Source organism: Thamnophis elegans, chromosome 17 (genome assembly GCF_009769535.1).
Source record: "Thamnophis elegans isolate rThaEle1 chromosome 17, rThaEle1.pri, whole genome shotgun sequence".
NCBI lineage: Eukaryota > Metazoa > Chordata > Lepidosauria > Squamata > Colubridae > Thamnophis > Thamnophis elegans.
In genome coordinates, this window is record NC_045557.1 from 5309999 (window position 1) to 5329742 (window position 19744).

General features: G+C 46.7%; 2 protein-coding genes across 4 annotated transcripts in view; one reads left to right on the plus strand and one right to left on the minus strand.

The window, feature by feature from the left end:
- Positions 1–1952, minus strand: part of ASH1L (ASH1 like histone lysine methyltransferase) — a 56914-nt gene extending 54962 nt beyond the window's left edge. The window contains 1 exon segment of the mRNA XM_032233959.1: positions 1745–1952. The gene's annotated coding sequence lies outside the window, so the exon portion shown is untranslated.
- A 314-nt stretch (positions 1953–2266) lies between these two features.
- On the plus strand, positions 2267–18475 carry DAP3 (death associated protein 3). Of its 3 annotated transcripts, none has more exons than XM_032234447.1 (13): positions 2267–2432; positions 3610–3659; positions 4960–5076; positions 8472–8573; positions 8861–8969; positions 9685–9777; positions 11095–11225; positions 12674–12754; positions 13934–14089; positions 14869–14928; positions 16174–16263; positions 17031–17148; positions 18316–18475. In XM_032234447.1, the coding sequence occupies exons 1-13, from the start codon at positions 2396–2398 to the stop codon at positions 18399–18401; spliced, it is 1230 nt and encodes a 409-aa protein (XP_032090338.1). In that variant the 5' UTR covers positions 2267–2395; the 3' UTR covers positions 18402–18475. The 3 variants fall into 3 exon arrangements, with proteins under 3 accessions (XP_032090338.1, XP_032090339.1, XP_032090340.1); XM_032234448.1 differs by having other exon boundaries at positions 2268–2544; XM_032234449.1 differs by lacking the exon at positions 2267–2432 and adding an exon at positions 2847–2893.
- Positions 18476–19744: the final 1269 nt, after the last annotated feature.

Sequence of the window (19744 nt, forward strand, 5' to 3'; positions counted from 1 at the left end):
GCACTCCCCCATAAATGGTGTGCACACAAACACACACAGAGCTAATAGACTCAGATGAAGGTGTGCACTAATACACACTCAAGATAAATTTCAGCACAGGCACCCAAATACTCAATGCACATATTGATACACACCCACCCACACACCCTCAATGAGCACATTCCCAAAGGAAGTGTCCTCCTGTAATACACACTCCTGCACACTCCCATGTACCCCTCCCACCCCCCTTGAATGTGTGCACACACTCAGGATACTCCCCCATAAACGTTGTGTGTACACACTCACACAGAGCTAATAGACTCAGACGATGCATGCACACCTAATGCACACCTAATACACACTCAGATTTCAACACACAGACACACACACAGCTAATAGACAATACATACACCTAATACACACCTAATACAAACTCAAATTTCAGCACACACACAAACAGCTAATGGACAATACATACACACCTGATACACAGTCAGATTTCAGCGCACACACAAACAGCTAATAGACAATACATACACACCTAATACAAACTCAAATTTCAACACACACACACAGCTAATAGACAATACATACACACCTGATACACACTCAGATTTCAGCACACACACATAGCTAATAGACAATACATACACACCTAATACAAACTCAAATTTCAGCACACACACAAACAGCTAATAGACAATACATACACACCTAATACACACTCAGAGTTCACCACACACAAAACATCTAATAGACAATACATATACACCTAATACACACCTAATACATACCCACATTTCAGCACACCCAAAAACAGCTAATAGACAATACATACACAACTAATACACACTCAAATTTCAGCACACCCAAAAACAGCTAATAGACAATATATACACACCTAATACACACTCAAATTTCAGCACACACAAAAACAGCTAATAGGCAATACATACACACCTGATACACACAGATTTCAGCACACACAAAAAACATCTAATAGACAATATATACACACCTAATACACACCTAATACATACTCACATTACAGCACACCCAAAAACAGCTAATAGACAATACATACACACCTAATACACACTCAGATTTCAGCCCATACACAAACAGCTAATAGACAATACATACACACCTGATACACACTCAGATTTCAGCGGGCACAAACACACACAGCTAAGACTCAGTGGAAGGTGTGTGCACGCACCCCTAATACACACTCAAGATAAATTTCAGCACTCAAATACTCAATGCACATATCGATACACACACATCCCCTCCCTGCACACACATCCCCAAAGGAGGTGTGTTCCCGTAATACAAACCCTGCACACCCCCGTGTACCCCTCCTACCCGCTATGAACGTGTGCACACACACACACACGGAGACCTCCCAGGCTCAGATACAAAGTGTGCACACGCACACCAACACAGGCAGAGGATGGCACCTCAGCCCCGACCTTTGAAGACTCCCGCTAGCAAAACCTGGGCAAAGCCAGCACTCGCCACATACCCCCTTCGCCCCCACCCCAAAAGGGGATCTCCACCCCCCGAAGCCTCGGCCTAGGCGAGCGGGTCTTCCCTTCCCCCTCCTCTCCTCCCCGGCTTCGGGAAAGTCTGGGAAAACCCCGCCTCGGCCTAGCTGTCAGGGCGGTGGCACGGAAACCCCCCCCCTCTCCTTCCCCCCCCCCGCCCGTTCTTTCCCTCACTCCTCTCCCGCCCTCCCTCCACCTCTCCGCCGCCTCGCACTCACCGTATCGCGGCCAGGCCGCCGCCTCATCCCGAAGGGCTGCTGCTGTTACTACTGCTGCTGCTGCTGCTGCTGCTTTTGGCTCGGGGCGAAGCCCGGGAGGCGAAGGGCGGCCTCGGCCTGGCTTCCTTCTCGCTCGCCCCCTCACTCCTGAGGGGCGGCCGCGGATCCAAAATGGCGGCGGCGAGCGGCAGCGGCGCTCTTTCGCCTCAGCGCGCGCGCATGCGCGCTCCTGCCTCGCGCTCGAGCGCGCCCCTGGCCACGCCCACGCCTCCTTCCCTCCCCTCCTTTAAAAAAAAAAACACCAACCTTTCCCTCCTCCCTCCTCCCCCCTCCCCCAGCGCTTGGATGCCTCCCTAGTTCTGAGGGAGGGAGAGACAGACAGACAAGACAGAGAGGAGAGAGACGCGGCCCTCCGCCAATCAACGCCGGACGGGCCCGCCCTCTCCTCAAGGCCGCCCGCCAATCAACGTGGAGGGAGAGGGAGGGGGGGGGAATTTAAAAAAAAAAAAAGATTCGGACGGAGGAAGAATGTCCCTCGCCGGGACCCGTCGGCCGAACGCGGAGTCGCCGTTGGGCTGAGGCGCGCGGCGGGTTAAGATGGCGGCGCCCAGCACGATGAAAATCTCCTGAGGGAAACGGCGGGGGGATTTTATGTTTTTTAAACCCTTCCCGGCGGTTTTGCGAGCCGGTTGGCTTTCTTTTCTCTCCGGGAGGAAGATATATCTCGTTTTTGGCGAAAGGCGGGGACGGCTAAGCCTTTTGGGGGAGCTGTTTTGCTTTTATTCCCCATTGAGTGCGAGGTTTGTGAGGCGAGGCGTGGGGGGAGACTCAGGATTAGACACCGCCGGTCGTTTCTCTTCATATAACGTTTTGGGACGATCGAGCGAGGAGCGGAAGTGTTATCCTTCGCCCAGGGGCTTGTTCTCTCCAATCGATCCTACCCTGCAGGGTTGTTGTGCAGCCTTTCCCGACTGTGTGGGGAGGGGTCCCCAAATGGGGGCAGGAAGAGGAGAGGCTTTTTTCTGAATTTAAAATGTATTCCTTTAAAATATAGACGCTTTAAATTTCCTGCATAAATAATAATAATAATAAGGAACAAATGTCAGGAGGAAAAACTACACTAAACAACCCAGCAAGAACCAAATACAGGTAGTCCTCGACTTATGACCACAACTGACCCCAACGTGTCGCTCGGTGAGACACGTGATGTGAATTTCCCCCCACTTTTTGACGCAGTCGTTAAGTGAATTGCTCAGTGGTTAAGCTAGGAACACGGTCGCTAAGTGAATCTGGGTTCCCCATTGATTTTGCAGAAGGTCCCAAAAGGGGATCACGTGACCCCAGGGACACTGTGACCGTCGTAAATATGAAACCGATTGCCAGTTTTGATGAATTGTGACCATGGGGACGCTGCAGCAGTCATAAGTGGGGGGGAAATGGTTTGTAAGTCACTTTTTCAGCGCTGTTGTCATTTCAAACGGTCACTAAATGAATGGTTGTAAGTCGAGGACTACCTGTATGTTCTGTGTTGGAGGTTGGAAAGCAAAAATACTAAAAAATTGAGAGTTTTTGGGGAAGAGGCATGCTTGAATATGAACAGCACTATTATTTTCATTGTATATTTTGTGACGATGAAAGAGAACGAAGGAAGACCAGATCCTTTCGTAATCTTATTTACACTTTTTCTTGAGTTGGTTTGCCGGTTCTCTGATAGATCTGGAAACTTCACTTTCTCCTTTACACCCTTCAAGGAAAGTTATATAACTGCTTGGCTATCAGAAAGTTAAACGATGAAAATCCTGCTTAAAATAAACATCTCGCTCTCTTTTGCTCAAAACAACTGCTGCTGTTATTATTATTTTCAGGGGGGACAATGCTGAGGACTTTGAGAAAACTCATCCCTCGGGGATACCAGGTGAGTTTTCACCCACCCCTCGGTGATTTGAGGACAAGGAATGGCTTTTGGGGGTACCAAAAGTGATCACAATCGTGCTGTTCTTTTCTTCTTCAGGCTAAGGATACCCAACTACTTGTTTTCATATACCCCGTCTCCCCCAAAATAAAATCCAACCAGAAAATAAACCCTATCATGATTTTTTCAGGATACTCCTAATATAAGCCCTACCCCATAAATCGGGCCCAGTTAAGATCATCAGCTAGATGGACGCAATTACCGTGTTTCCCCTAAAATAAGATAGGCTCTTGTTTTCTTTTGACCACCGAAATAAGCACTTGGACTTATTTTCAGGGGGGGGGTTGTTTCTTATTATTTTTGAGGTGCAGGAGGTGACGAGCGTGGTCACCTCATAGCTGTGCATGCGCTTAAATATTTTCAGGGAGGGCTTATTTTAGTGCATGCGCTCAAAAGCCCAATTGGGCTTATTATCTGGGGAAGGTCTTATTTGGGGGGGAAACAGGATAGTAGCACTGTATTTCTCCCAAAATAAGACCTAATCAGAAAATAAGGCTTAAATCATCTTTTGGAGCAAAAAATAAGACCTGGTCTTATTTTCAGGGAAACAAGGTATTTGATTTATTTTTATTTTTTTAAGTTCTAGTGGTTCACTTCCACCCCCCCAGGCATCATTTTGAAAAGCCAGGATATATCCCTGTTCTGACCCCCTCCTCCGTCCAGTAACGAAAGCCGAGACAAGCTTAATTAGAATGTCGTTTAATAGCAAGACCAGAATCTTGGTGGCTGAAAGCCAAGCAAACAAACAGATAAGGACCTTGGCAGCAAGTCCGACAAATCTTGGCAGCAATTCAGACAAACCTTGGCAGCAATCCAGCCTGCCAAGTTAGTTACGTTCTCTTTAGTCAATGCGTTGACTTCTGCAAAAGGGGCGTGTCACAAGCAGTCTTTTTTATAGTCTGGAGAGGAGCCTAATGACCACCAGCTGAGTGCAATTACCTCCTGTAATTGCGTAATTGTTCTTGATGTAGCTCTTTGATGGCGTGCATCCAGGAACAACTCACTGCTGGTTTCTGGATCACTCTCCCTTGTCTCCTCCCCACTGGTCCAAGGCTCAGGCGCCGCCTGGTGGCCAACCAGTCTCTCTGTGCCCTGCTCGGAGTCGGAACCCTGTCCAGAGTCCTCCACATCCTCCAGGGCCAACTCGTAGGGCCCCTCGCTGTTGGAGTCTGGTGGCAGCTCCAACGGCTCCTGCTGGGCCACAACATATCCCTTATTCACACAAACTCTTTTCTCTCCTTAGCTGGAACAGGATGGCTTTCTCTACCCCCGAACCTGGCAGAGGACAATGTCAACTCAGAACGTCCAGCTTCAACCAGAAATGCTCAGGGCGGGCTTTGTTACCAGCGAGAATGACCCAGTGAGTTAACATTAGGAGGCGTGGAAGCTTGGAAAGGGGTCAGCTAATTCTTGACCGATGACCACAATTGAGTCCAAAGTTTTTGTTGCGAAGTGAGGCAGTTGTTGAAGTGAGTTTGCTCCTTTTTATGGCCTTTTTCTGGCATCTTGAATCACTGCAGTTGTTAAGTTAGTAACGTGGTTGTTAAGTGAATCTGGATCACCTATTGACTCTGCTTGTCAGAAGGTATGAAAAGACACTGCAGCCGTCATAAATATGAGCCGGTTGCCAAGCATTCATCACTGGAAACTTTCAAGAAAAGATTGGACTGCCGTTTGTCAAAAAATGGTGTTGGGTCTCCTGCTTGGGCGGGGGGGGGAGGGGGGCGGGGGGTTGGACTAGATGACCTACAAGGTCCCTTCCAACTCTGTTAATCTGAATGTTGATCACATAACCATGGGGATGCAACAACGATTGTAAGTGTGAAAAATGGCCATAAATCCCTTTTTTGTCGGTGCTATTGTAACTTTCAAACAGCCACTAAATGAACTGTTGTAAGTCGAGAACTACCAGTATTTCCAATCGTTTGCAGACTCCGGCGAGGGTTTGCCACTCTCAGCCAAGCAGAGTAGAATATTTAATAGTTGGATGGAGCCTGTGGGTGGTCATTTGGGAAGACGGATGTTGCCTTGGTCAACGGATGTTGCCTTGGTCAACGTACGTTGCACTTGACTGTAGGACAGTGGTGGGTTTCAAAAAATTTTGGAACCTACTCTGTGGGTGTGGCCTCCTTTGTAGGAGTGGCTTGCCGGCAATGGAACCTGGTGGGAGTGGCTTGCCAGCCATGTGTTTTCTTTCTTTCTCCCTCTCTCTCTCTCTCTTTTCTTCCTTTTGTCTCTCTACCCCTTTTTTCTTTTTTTCTTTCATCTCTCTCTCACTCTTTTTCTTTCTTCTTCCTTCCTTCCTTCCTTCCTTCCTTTCTCTTTTTTTCTCTGTGTCAGTCTGTCTGTCTGTCTGTGTGCAGCAGTGGTGGGTTTCAAAAATTTTTGGAACCTACTCTGTGGGTGTGGCCTCTTTTGTGGGAGTGGCTTGCCAGCAATGTGACCTGGTGGGAGTGGCTTGCCAGCCATGTGTTTTCTTTCTCTCTCTCTCTCTCTCTCTCTCTCTCTCTTCTTCTTCCTTTTGTCTCTCTGCCCCTTTTTTCTTTTTTTCTTTCATCTCTCTCTCACTTTTTCTTTCTTTCTTTCTTCCTTTCTTCCTTCCTTTCTCTTTTTCTCTCTATGTCAGTCTGTCTGTGTGTGTGTGTGTGTGTAGCAGTGGTGGGTTTCAAAAATTTTTGGAACCTCTTCTGTAGGTGTGGCCTGCTTTCCGGGTCCACTGGTGGAACCTCTTCTAACCGGTTCGGTAGATTTGATGAACTGGTTCTACCGAACAGGTACAAACTGGTAGGAACCCACCTCTGCTGTAGGATCTAGTGTAATCTGGTGATCCTTTTAAGTTATATGGAAGCAACCCTGTGCTTCACCTTTCCTCCAGCATCTACTTAACTTGGATCGATGGGATGGGGAGGTTTGACCTTTTGAGGTAAACCAGTTCACGAAACCCACAAAAACTTGCAAGATTCTGTTACCGTTTTTCGATTACGTGCCACCAATTTGGGTTCGGCTCCTAGCAGCCAAACACTTAAGTTTTGTCTATGGCAATCTGTCCCTCATCTGTTCTTTCAAGCCTCCCAATGGTACCCCCTCCAGCTTCCTGCTAGTTATCCTCTTTGTCTTCCCACCTTTCCCTGCATTATTCCATCAGGTCCCCCTCTAATTGTCTACATATCTGTTGGCATAGCCTACAAAGAAAGTGAGTTCTAGTTTTCCTACGGGGTTGATTTTCAGTACCACAATTTACCCACAGCCTCCAGGGAACCTGCTTGGGAAATCCCAAGTCCCTTCTCCACCTATAAGAAAGCAGAAAGCATTCTCTCAAAACCTGGAATTAAAGTTATTTCACCACACGATATCGTTTGTGTATCTGTAGAAACAGCCCTGCCGTTTAAAAAAGGGACACGTCCTAAAACAAAATTTCCCCTTAGGTGTGTGTCTGCTGGGGTGAAGAGATCGCAATCATCTTCATTTTTGCAATATGAGGCTGCCTCCCATCCTTGGGAGGTTTTGTAGCCGCCTCTGCCATTGAGAATTTTTTTTTCCTCTCCTGCTGAATCTTCTGGGGGGTCTCCATGGAAACCGCAACAGGCAGCCAAGAGCCTGTCGTGTAACACACACACACACACACACACACACACACACACACCCTCCCAGCATCCGCAGAAGCACGGGGCCAATCCCTGCCATGCAGAGTCTCTCAGTTGCCTGGCAACAGATCATTCCCTGTTGCTTGGAACAAACGAACCCAGTGTGGGTCTAGGATCCCAGAACTGATGGTGGAGGTGGAGTTTAAGCCTGTTTTTCTCCGCTGGAGAATCACCAGCAGATCAAGAAAGAAATCTTAGCCCGCTGGGCTAAAGGCATTCTCGGTCCCACCTCTTTAGTTATAGTTTACTTTATTGTCATTGCGCATCGTACAAGGAAATTAAATGCCACTTTCAGCGTACATTATAACTACAAAAATAAAGACACAAATAGACGTCCCTCACATGGTACATAATAGAAATTGAAAATATTGCATTAATATACCCTAGAAGTCAATATAGTTACTGCCCTGGGAGAGAAGCTGTTTTTCAGCCTGTTTATCCTTGTTTTTATTGCTCTGTACCGTCTGACAGATGGTAATAGTTTTAAAAAAAGGATGCCCAGGATGAGATGGATCTTTTGAACTCTTTTAAGGAAGCGGGAGCTAAAAGGTTCTTCCAAAGAGGGGAGAGGGCAACGCATGATCCTCTGGGCAATGACGTTGACCCTCTGGAGCGCTGTCTTATCTGCCCCTGTGGAATTGGCAAACTAGACACAGGTGCAATAAGTTAAAACACTCTCTATGGTGCCGCGGTCGAAGGTCACCAGCAGTTTCCCCTTCAAGTGTTGTTCCCTGAGAAGCCTCAGGTAGTATCATCCCTGCTGGGCCCTTTTGACCAGGGCTGCAATGTGAAGTTACCCCAGGTCAGGTCCTCTTTTTATGACGACATCCAGAAGCTTCATGCTCAAAGAGAGGAAGGACGATCGCGTGAAGGGCCAACGTCCTGTATCCAGAGCTCTCTAGATGCCCCCAACCTGGTGGATAAACGACAAGATATACAGGTCGTCCTTGACTTACAACAGTACATTTAGTAACCATTCAAAGTTATAAGAGCCCTTTCTGTGGTTCTCTCAACTGGGAAGGGTTCGTGGTAATTTCCGCGAGAAAAGGAAAACAATTCGGCAACGAGAACTGAACTCCGCCACTCGTCTCTCCTCCTTTCCATCCTGCAGGCGAAACACAGCGAAGAGCACCTGGGTCAATACTACACGATCCCCCCCGAGGAAGTGAAGGAGACCCTCCCTCACGGGCTACCAGCTCGCTTCAAACTCCAGGTGATGTTTCAGGGTGAACCTCTTCCCAAGCTCTTCTTTCGCTTGAGCCCAAATTTCACCCTGATCTCACTGAAATGATCTCTCTCTCGCTTTCTCTCTCTTTCCTCTCTCTCTCTTTCTCTCCTGTCTCTCTGTCTCTCTCTCTCTATGTGTGTCTCTCTCTCCTCTCTCTTTCTTTCTCTCCTCTCTCTCTGTCTCTCTCTCTCTCTCTCTGTCTCTCTCTGTCTCTCTCTGTCTCTCTCTCTCTCTGTCTTGACTTTCTTTACTTTTCTCTTTTTTCCCGGCAGATGAAAACCTTCAACGAAGCTTGCATCATGGTTCGACAGCCGGCGGTAGAACTCATCACCTACTTGAAACACACTAACTTCTCTCATCCAGCCGTCCGATATCTCCTCTGTATCCTTTGAAACGGAGCCGGGGTCTCTCGTTGCTGTTCTTTCACGGAAGGAGACCGGGCAAGTTTCTGGTCCTCATGCTAAAGTAGTTACACAGGGAGTGGTGCAGTAGCCTAGATGTGGAGCCTCTCGCCTTACCATCGGGAGGCTGTGAGTTCGATCTTAGGCACAGGCAGATATTTTTCTCTCTCTGGGCACAATGAGATCTGCCGAACAAAACTCCTCATTGGCAACATGAAGGGCATCCGGCCAGTAAAACACTCTGCTAGCTCCATTGAGTTGCCCAGACTCCACCCCCGCAAGAGATTATGGGTTCATTAAAAGAGGATGATGATGATGCTAAAGTAGTTACAGAGTAAGAACAGGACTCAGCCCAGCTGTCTGCACAGATCCCTTCTAAATATCCGTGTAGTCCTCGCTTAGTGGCCATTCAAAGTTACAAAGGACCTCCCCAAAGCTATTTATGACCTCTTTTCAAAGTTACGACGGCTGCTCACATATACGTACACGCCCAGCAAATCTGGATGCTTGGGCCCCGGCTCGAATTTACAGCATCCTGCAATCGTGTGACCACGATGTTCGGTGCCGTCGTAACTCGGAACGGTCGATAAAACAAATAGCCATAACTCCAGGAGTACCTGTAGATGCATGCGGGCACGTTCCTCTCTGGTACAGTTGACGGGTACGTTCTGCGGCTTCCTTAAACAGTCTTGAAGATGGAGAGAAGAGTACAGGAAAGACCATGGTTCTCTGCCACGCTGTGCATTATTGTGCCAGGCAGAATTGGGTCATCGTTCACATTCCAGACGGTAAGAGCAACAGTGATAGCGCTTAGGCTTATATACTACCCCATTGTGCTTTTTTTTGGGGGGGGGGGACAATTTACAATATAGAAGCAACGTCCTATTGGCACATCTGGGAAAACCCGAATCTGAAAGCTTCTGGGTTTCCCACACTCAAAAGGAAGTTCAAGTCCCTGCCCAGCACCCACATGTCCATCACGCGATCCAATCGGCCTGCGATCGAAAACTGGAGATGCCTCCCAGTCACACCACACCAGGCGCAGGGCAAGGTGTCCTTGGCTCTCTGAGAAAAGAATGTTATTTTGGCTATATATCTCCCACACTCCGTATAATTCCCCCTCCCATTTTCCCACAGTAGAAAAAGTTGCAGGCCTGAAGGCCCAGTCTGACAGGGCAGCATTCTTGAGAGTAAAACACAAGATCAAGGGGGATTATTATTATTATTATTATACAATTGTATCACAGCGGCCAGTTGTTTCGCCGGATTTGGCATTGGTTACTAGTCGGGCCCCACCCAGGGGCCTAGGACGTCGTAACATATTTTCGTAATATGCGTGCAGATCCAAGCAGTGCGGCTTTTTGCATTTGACTGATGGTGATTTTGTCAATTTTTAACTGTTTTAAATGTAATTCCAGTGCTTTTGGAATAGCACCCGGTGTGCCGATTACCACTGGAATTACCACTGCTGGTTTGTGCCATAGTCGTTGAATTTCGATTTTTAAGTCCTGGTATCTTGCGATTTTTTCATGTTCCTTCTCATTGACCCTGCTATCACCTGGTATTGCGATGTCTATGATTGTGACCTTGTTTTTCTCAACCAGTGTGATGTCTGGTGTATTATGCGCCAGTATTTTGTCGGTTTGTATACGGAAATCCCACAAGATCTTGACCATCTGATTTTCGGTGACTTTTTCAGGCTGATGTTCCCACCAGTTTGTTGCTGTTTTAATATTATAATTTTTGCACAAATTCCAATGGATCATTTGTGCTACTGAATTGTGCCTCAATTTATAATCAGTCTGCGTGATTTTTTTACAGCAGCTGAGTATGTGATCAACAGTTTCATCAGCTTCTTTGCAAAGTCTGCATTTGGCATCATCAGAGGATTTTTCGATTTTGGCCTTAATGGCATTTGTGCGGATAGCTTGTTCCTGCGCAGCCAGGATTGATGATGATGATGATGATTATTATTATTATTATTGCAAAAGGAGGTCATTTTATTTGGAGATGTTCAACAGGATGGCTGCATTTTTGCCCGATGCCGGACGCTTAATGTTTAAAACGAGGCATTCGGTGTGTGTCCTTTTCTCTTCCTGCTGCAGCTCACCTCTGGGTGAAGAATTGCAAAGAAATGCTGCCGTCCTCTTACAATACCGAGCGGTTAGACCAGCCCGTGGAAGCGGCAAACTGGCTGAAGAATTTCGGAATCACCAATGGAAAAGTTTTAGCCCAGGTTGGCAGAATCTCTCTTAAGCTTTGAGGAGGGAGAGGGGAAAACATGGACTGGATTATGGGTCGCCCTTGGCTTAACTGTTCGGAGGCTTCCCAAGAGCCTGAAGCCGACTCCTGGTCCCGATGAAAACCCCTTTTATTAATTTCCAGTGGATTCTGCTCATTCGCTTCCAGCAAAGTCTTTCGAGGGAGGATTTACGGTCACAGACCTTATCAGGCTTGGAGAGCTGCCAGGCTGATCTTTGCAAAACTTGGCCAGGAGTCTCGGAGAGTCACGAACCAATGAAGCGAACTAATGATCTCCTGCAAACTCCACTCCCCTTTCACTCCTCTTTTATTTCCTCTGGGAGGGGCCATTCACCGTCCACCTGTGGCCTTCCTCCCAAGTCGACCCCTGTTCTTTAGTTGTTCCCTTCGTCTGGCAGCTCTGCGCATGCGCACACTGGGAACAGGCTCCAGCTGTTCTTCTGCCTCACTGATGTCTCACTCGAAGGCAGCTGATAACTGTCAGATGGCCCTGGCCCCCTCTCTGCCTCCAACACAGAGCCCTCCTCAGAGCCTTCCCCAGACTCCAGGACTGGCCCAGGTTCCTCCCCAACCCTCCTCACTGTCCGACTCTGCTGCCAGCTCCACTGGCAGCCCATAACATTAACAACTATTGGTTTAATGAACATTAGAAGTCACAGCAGCACTGAGAAAAAGGGACTTAGGACTGTTTCTCGCACTTACAACAGTGGCAGCATCCCCACGATCACGTGATCAAAATTCGGCCGCTTGGCAACTGACTCACATTTATGACGGTTACAGTGTCCCGGGGTCATCCGATCCCCCTTTGCGACTCTCTGACCTAGATAAGTCAGAATGGGGGACGCTGCATTTGTTAAGAACCCCACGATTCAATTAAAAATTGGCAGCGATCCGCTTCGCAACCGTGGCAAAAGTCGCAAAACGAAGCCCAACTCACGTAACAATCACCTCAATTACAGAAATCCTGGTCCCAGTTGTCATAATTTGAGGACTCCCTATATACTATCAGGGTTTTGGGGTTTTTGGGAAAGCTATGTGGAGTTTCCAGGGTCGGGAGCAATACATTTCTGGGTATTTTTTGTTTTCGCGTCCCTCTTAGTCGCTTGGCAATCAGACTTTTCATTTTAGCAATAGCAGTTAGACTTATATACTGCTTCATAGGGCTTTCAGCCCTCTCTAAGCGGTTTACAGAGTCAGCATATCGCCCCCAACAACAATCCGGGTCCTCATTTCACCCACCTCGGAAGGATGGAAGGCTGAGTCAACCCTGAGCCTGTGAGATTTGAACTGCTGAACTGCAGATAACAGTCAGCTGAAGTGGCCTGCAGTACTGCACTCTAACCACTGCGCCACCTCGGCTCTATCTACGGTATTTTGTGGGTTTAATTTAATTCTCTCTCTCCCTCTCTCCCTGCACTGCAGATCAAAACACAACAAAAATACATATGGGGCAAGCGAGACATCACCGAAGAAGGCTGTTCTCTGCTAGACTTGGCTGAGAAGGTGAGGCTTGGGTTAAAAGTGGAAGAACGGATTTCGCAAGGGTGTTAAAAGAAAGCTGGTTTGTTGTGGTGCTTCAGGGGCTGGATTAGAAAATGGGAGACGGGGAGTTCTAGTCCCCCATTAGGCATGGAAGCTGGCTAGGTGATTTCAGGCCAATTGTTGTGGGCATCCAGCAGAGTCGGAGAGTGAGGCGGTTGGGGAGGAAGATGGGCCAGTCCTGGAGTCTGGGGAAGACTCGGATGAGGGCTCTGCGTTGGAGGCAGAGACGAGGGCCGAGGCCGTCTGGTAGTTCTCAGCTGCCTTCAGAGGTAGACAGCAGTGAGGCAGAGGAACAGGTGGAGCCTGTTCCCAGTGTGAGCTGCCAGAAGAAAAGAACAACTCAGAAATCAGGGTCGACTTGGGAGTAAAGCCACAGGTGGACGGTGAATGGCCCCTCCCAGAGGACATAAAAGAGGAGCGAAAGGGGAGGGGGCTTTTGCAGGAAACAATTCGTTTGGTCAACAGTTAGATTCATTTCAGGAGTGTGAGGATCTGTCCCTGAATCTCAGAGACTCTGTGCCCAGAGTCTTTCCTTGCACAGCACCTCATTTGGGAAATATTGGCAGCTTTCCAAGATAGATAAGGTCTGTGGTCATAAATACACCTTTGATAGACTGTTTGCCAGGCTGAAGGGGAAGGAGAGGAATTCACATTCGTTTCATAAAAGGGGTTTTGTCAGGATCAGGACGCTACCTCGGTGCCTTTTTTGGGGGGAGGTCTAGGTCAGAACACCAATCACCAGGGGAAGGTGAGTTCTAGTTCCGTCTTAAGCATGAACACCAGCTGGTTCATTCTGTGGCAATCACCAGGAGACAGTGAGTTCTAGTCGTGCCTTAGGCATGAAAGCTGGCTGGTTTGGGTAATCGCCAGGAGACGATGAATTCTAGTCCTGCCTTAGGCATGAAAGTCAACTGGGCGACTTTGGCCTTAGTCCCTTCTTCTCAGCACCCCCCCCCCCTTCACAGGGTTGTGGTTGTGGGGGATATAAGAGTCAGGAGGGTTATGGAAGCCACCTCGAATTCTCCGAAAGAAAGCCAAGGTTTCATCACCCTCCTGTAAACCATGGAGCTCGTAGCCCCGTTGTTGGCGCTGGGCGGCAACACGGGCCCCACCCATCTCCTTCCTTCCTTCCTTCCTCAGGGCATGGCTTGGGTGAAGTACGCCAGCGACACCGTCGGGGTGATCTTGAAAGAGCTGAAGCAGCAATCTGGCCGGGGATCCTTCCGGCTGCTGGTGGCGGTAGATGGGATCAACTCCCTTTGGGGGAAGACGGCCTTGAAGCATAACAAGCAAGAGGTGGGTTCCCTCATTGACCTGGCTTGCATGTCACACTAAGCGACATTTGGTTTAGCATATACTTGGCACCACTTAAGACGCTATGATTGTCGATCAGGAGGTGGGCAGTTCAGCGGTTCGAATCCCTAGCGCTGAGTCACGGATTAAGCTCCCGTGACTTGTCCCAGCTTCTGCCAGTTCAAAAGCAGGTAAAAAATGCAAGTAGAAAAATAGGAGCCACCTTTGGTGGGAAGGGAACAGGGTTCCGTGCGCCTTCGGCATTGAGTCATGCCGGCCACATGACCACAGAGACATCTTCGGACAGCGCTGGCTCTTCGGCTTTGAAACGGAGATGAGCAGCGCCCCCTAGAGTCAGGAATGACTAGCCACGTATGTCCGAGGGAAAACCTTTACCTTTAGCACATGACAGTAGCGCTGGACGTAAGGCTGTTTGTTGAGCAATTTGTTTTGCAATGGTTGGAAACTAACCAAAGAGAGAAGCAACGTAGAGCTAAGGAGAAACTTCCTGACTGTCGGGACAATTAACCAGTGGAACCGCTTGCCACCAGAAGTTGTGGCGCTCCATCCCTGGTGGTTTTCAAGAAGACACTGGACACCCATTTGTCTGGAATGGTATAGGGTCTCTTGCCTGAGCAGGGCGGGGGTGGACTAGAAGACCTCCAAGGTCCCTTTCCAACACTATGTTCTAACCTTCTCAGGGTGGAGTCCTCAATGAGGATGACGTAATGTGTTTTTCCAATTTTGCTGAAAATGTAGACGTGTTCTCTCTTCCTCTTCAGGTCACTGTGGAGGAGCTGACGCTGGTACACAATCTCAAGAAGATGGTGAAGAACGATTGGGTGAGGACGACGCCTTCCTCCCAGGAAGCTTAGAATTAGGATAGAATAGAATCAGGAAAGAATAATAATGAATAGAATAGGAATAGAAGAATGAATGAACAGAATCAGGAATGAATAATAGAATAGAAAAGGAATAGAATAGTACAGCAGAATAGAATAGAATAGAAAACAGAATGGAATAGAAAATAGAATAGCAGTAGAGCAGAACAGAATAGAATCAAGCATGAATAATAATAGAATAGAAAAGGAATAGAATAGAAAATAGAAGTACAGCAGAATAGAATAGAATCAGGAATGAATAACAATAGAATAGAAAAGGAATAGAATAGAAGTACAGCAGAATAGAATAAAATAGAATAGAAAACAATGGAATAGAAAATAAAATAGAAGTAGAGCAGAATAGAATAGAATCAGGAATGAATAAGAATAGAATAGAAAATAGAAGTACAGCAGAATAGAATAGAATAGAATAGAATCAGGAATGAATAATAGAATAGAAAAGGAATAGATTAGAATAGAAAATAGAATAGCAGAATAGAATAGAAAACAATGGAATAGAAAATAGAATAGAAGTAGAGCAGAATAGAATAGAATCAGGAATGAATAACAATAGAATAGAAAAGGAATAGAATAGAAGTACAGCAGAATAGAATAAAATAGAATAGAAAACAATGGAATAGAAAATAAAATAGAAGTAGAGCAGAATAGAATAGAATCAGGAATGAATAAGAATAGAATAGAAAATAGAAGTACAGCAGAATAGAATAGAATAGAATCAGGAATGAATAATAGAATAGAAAAGGAATAGATTAGAATAGAAAATAGAATAGCAGAATAGAATAGAAAACAATGGAATAGAAAATAGAATAGAAGTAGAGCAGAATAGAATAGAATCAGGAATGAATAATAGAATACAAAAGGAATAGAATAGAAAATAGAAGTACAGCAGAATAGAATAGAATGGAATAGAAGTAGAGCAGCCTGGAATAGAATAGAAAACAGAATAGAATAGAAAACAGAAGTAGAGCAGAATAGAAGAGAAATAGAATTCTTTATTGGCCAAGTGTGATTAGACACACAAGGGATTTGCATCCAGTGCATAAGCTCTCGCTATACATAGAACAACAGTGATAGATCATTAAAACCAATTTCAGAGCCGAGCGAGATGCCACAGCTACTAAGAGGCTGACCGCGGATGGAAGTTGTGGCTCTGACATGTTGTTGTTTTTGTGTGTGTGTTTTCAGGCAGGAGGGGCCATTGTGGCCACGCTCAGTCAAACAGGAGCACCCTTCGCCCCCCGACCGCTTTATTTGCCCCACGAGTTGCTGGGACGGGTGAGTGGGGAGTCCAACTCTCATCGCCCTAATTCGCCTTCCTCAGAAAGACCGTCTGGCCCTTCGCGCTCTCTGACCTTCCTGGTTTTCTTGTAGATGTTTCATTAACCAACTAAGTAACAGCATCAGTGCTAGGAGGGAGTGCGGTTTGCAAGGAGGAGGAGGAGGAGGAGGATGGGGTCCTTGGTGCTCCCTGAGCTGGGAGACGTTTCATGACCCAGCTAGGCAACCTCATCAGTGCTAGACAGGAGTGGGGTTTGTGAGGAAGAGATGGAGGAGGAGGAGGAGGGCGGTAGGGTCCCTGGAATTCTCTGACCTCAGCTAGGGAACATCCCCAGTGCTCGAAGGGAGCTACAAATCCTCTCTTAGCACTGATGATGTTCTCTAGTTGGGTCGTGAAATGTCTGCAAGAAAACCACCCCAACTCAGACAGCAACGAGGGACCCACCGGTTCAGCCCTGAGCTGCGAATATCCTATTCCAGGGGTGTCCAAACTTGGGAACTTAAAAGACTTGTGGACTTCAATTCCCAGAATTCCCCAGCCGGCTGGCTGGGGAATTCTGGGAGTTGAAATCCACAAGTCTTTTAAGTTCCCAAGTTTGGACACCCCTGTCCTATTCAAAAGGAATGGGCTGGAGGATAGTGGTAGGTTTCGCATTCCAAGCTAATCGCCCTTCTTCTCTCTCGGTCTAAGAATTCCACTATTTAAATGAGATTTAATTGTATTTATTTCCTCTCCCCCCCCCATTCTTTTCCCCAAACTCCAGGATGGTTTTGCTGCTTTGGATCCTTTTATTCCCATCGAGGTTCGCAATTACACAGATATGGAGTTTGAGGCCTGCTACCAGTATTATCTGGAGCGCAAGTGGCTACAGCACGAAAAAGGCAAGTTTCCAGAGTCAAGCAATTTAAGTCCCCGGACTGGTTTGAAAAGACAAAGTCAAAATTGAGATTTGTTCATCTCTTTATCAAGGCACCGGGCTCAAAACCAGGAGACAGGGAGTTCTAGCCCTGCCTTAGATGGTTCAAAGCAACAGGAAAAGAGCCAGTTTGGTCTAGGGGGTTGAAGCATCAGGCTAGAAATGGGGAGTTCTAGTCCTGCCTTAAGTGTGAAAGCTGGCTGGGTGACTTTGGGCCAGTCACCAGGAGACAGAGAGTTCTAGTCCCACCTTAAGCATGAAAGTCAACTGGGTGACTTTGGGCCAGTTACCAGGAGACAGAGAGTTCTAGTCCCACCTTAAGCATGAAAGTCAACTGGGTGACTTTGGGCCAGTCACCAAGAGACAGTGAGTTCTAGTCCCGCCTTAGGCATGAAAGTCAACTGGGTGACTTTGGGCCAGTCACCAGGAGACAGTGAGTTCTAGTCCCGCCTTAGGCATGAAAGTCAACTGGGTGACTTTGGGCCAGTCACCAGGAGACAGTGAGTTCTAGTCCTGCCTTAGGCATGAAAGTCAACTGGGTGACTTTGGGCCAGTCACCAAGAGACAGTGAGTTCTAGTCCTGCCTTAGGCATGAAAGTCAACTGGGTGACTTTGGGCCAGTCACCAGGAGACAGTGAGTTCTAGTCCCGCCTTAGGCATGAAAGTCAACTGGGTGACTTTGGGCCAGTCACCAGGAGACAGTGAGTTCTAGTCCCGCCTTAGGCATGAAAGTCAACTGGGTGACTTTGGGCCAGTCACCAAGAGACAGTGAGTTCTAGTCCCGCCTTAGGCATGAAAGTCAACTGGGTGACTTTGGGCCAGTCACCAGGAGACAGTGAGTTCTAGTCCTGCCTTAGGCATGAAAGCCAACAGCCCACCCTTACAGGGTTGTGGGGAAAAATAGGAAGCAGTATTGGGTGCGTTCCCCATCTTGAATGATTTATAAAAATAATAAAAGACTGGTTCAAAATAAAAAAGAATCCTAATGAATAAAATAAATGCATGAAACGTGATTGTGAGATGATTCTTTGCACGCGCGTGTGTTTATTCTGGATCCCGTTCCTAACCTGACCCTTTTTTTCTCTTTTATATATATATATATGTACATGGATTTCTTCTCATGCTGAAATAGCCAATACCAAGGAGGGGAGACTGGAGCTCCGTTTTCTCTCTGGACGTAACCCCGGATTGTTTGAGCGAATCAGTGCTTTCTTGTAGCCAAGAATCTTTCCCAACGACCCACGGACATCATGGCTTAAGAAATCCCCTTGTAATAAATGTTTTAAAAGCTACCTCTTTGGCCTGGGCTGTTTGTACACTAACTGGGAACGTTGTCTTTAAAAAGTTGTGGGTTTTTTTAAAAATAAAAATTCATCCAGTTGAATTCAGAATACAACCAGAATCGAACCCAATAATCCTGGTGCTAAGTGAAACATTCAGTCAGGTTTGCCCCGCTTTACGACTTTTTTTGCCATTGTTGTTAAGTGATTCACTGCATAGATTTTCAATTGGGTTAAGGTCATATTCCCAGGCCATTCCAGCACTGGAATAGGATTATCTTCAAATTCCCCCCCCCCCCCAAATGTGTTATTAGCCATCAAACCTTAAAAATACACTTTTCCCCAAAGGGTTCCCACACTGTAGATACCGTTTCAGTTTTTAATGTTATGGTACCCCCCTCCCCCCCCGTTCTCCTAGTTCCCTTGGATTTTGTTGACCATTTAAGAAATTAAATCTAAAACTAGGTACAATCCAGAGGTGCCAATAAAAATAAAATATTAAGTACTGATTAATGGTCTTCCCGGGTAACAGAAAAACCTCAATTCTGCTTTATTACAATTCTGCTTTATTAGTCTGGCTTTCGACTGCCGTATTTTTTCAGAGTATAAGACGCACCAAGGCTTTGAAGAGGCAAATTAAAAAAAAAAAGTTTTTGCACTCTGCAGACCCCCCCAAAACAGCCTATTTTTCATGAAAATTGACCCGTTTCCCCCCCCCCAAAGGGCATGAATAGCCTTTAGGTGGCTTATAGAGTGCTCCTGGGAGCTGGGGGGTGGGGACAAAATTGAGCAAAAAATGGCCCGTTTTTCGCTCATTTCTGCCTTTCACAGCCCCCAGGCGCACGCTGCAAGGCTCCTAAAGGCTATGCCCAGCTGTTTTGGTGAACAAGGTGGAGTTTCGGGAGGCAAAAAACACTGTATTCAGTGTATAAGGCGCACCCAGATTTTCAGCCTCTTTATTGAGGGGGAAAGGTGTGTCTTATACTCTGAAAAATACGGTAATTAACTTCAAGCCTAGCTACTTATTGTATGTAATATTTAATATTGGAGATTTCCTTCCTGGCGTTTCTTCCTTCTAGGCTGGTCGTTTTAAGAGTTCAGGCTTGCTGATGGGTCACTGAACGGAGTTTATTCTGGGGTGGATTTTTGAGTACATAATTTTATTTTTTGATTGATTGATTGAGTTTTGTCACTCGCCTACAAGGTAACAGGAATAAAAACAAACACGAATAAGAACACAGGAAACGGGTGCAAATAAATGTATTTGTTTAAATAATGGAA

Bases quoted from the DNA above. Each gene is read 5' to 3' on its own strand.
- DAP3 (XM_032234447.1), top strand. From the start codon at position 2,396: ATGTTTTTTAAACCCTTCCCGGCGGTTTTGCGAGCCG. The intron at 2,433-3,609 runs GTTGGCTTTCTT...TATTATTTTCAG, and splicing joins CCCGGCGGTTTTGCGAGCCG to GGGGGACAATGCTGAGGACT. The intron at 5,077-8,471 runs GTGAGTTAACAT...TCCATCCTGCAG, and splicing joins TTACCAGCGAGAATGACCCA to GCGAAACACAGCGAAGAGCA.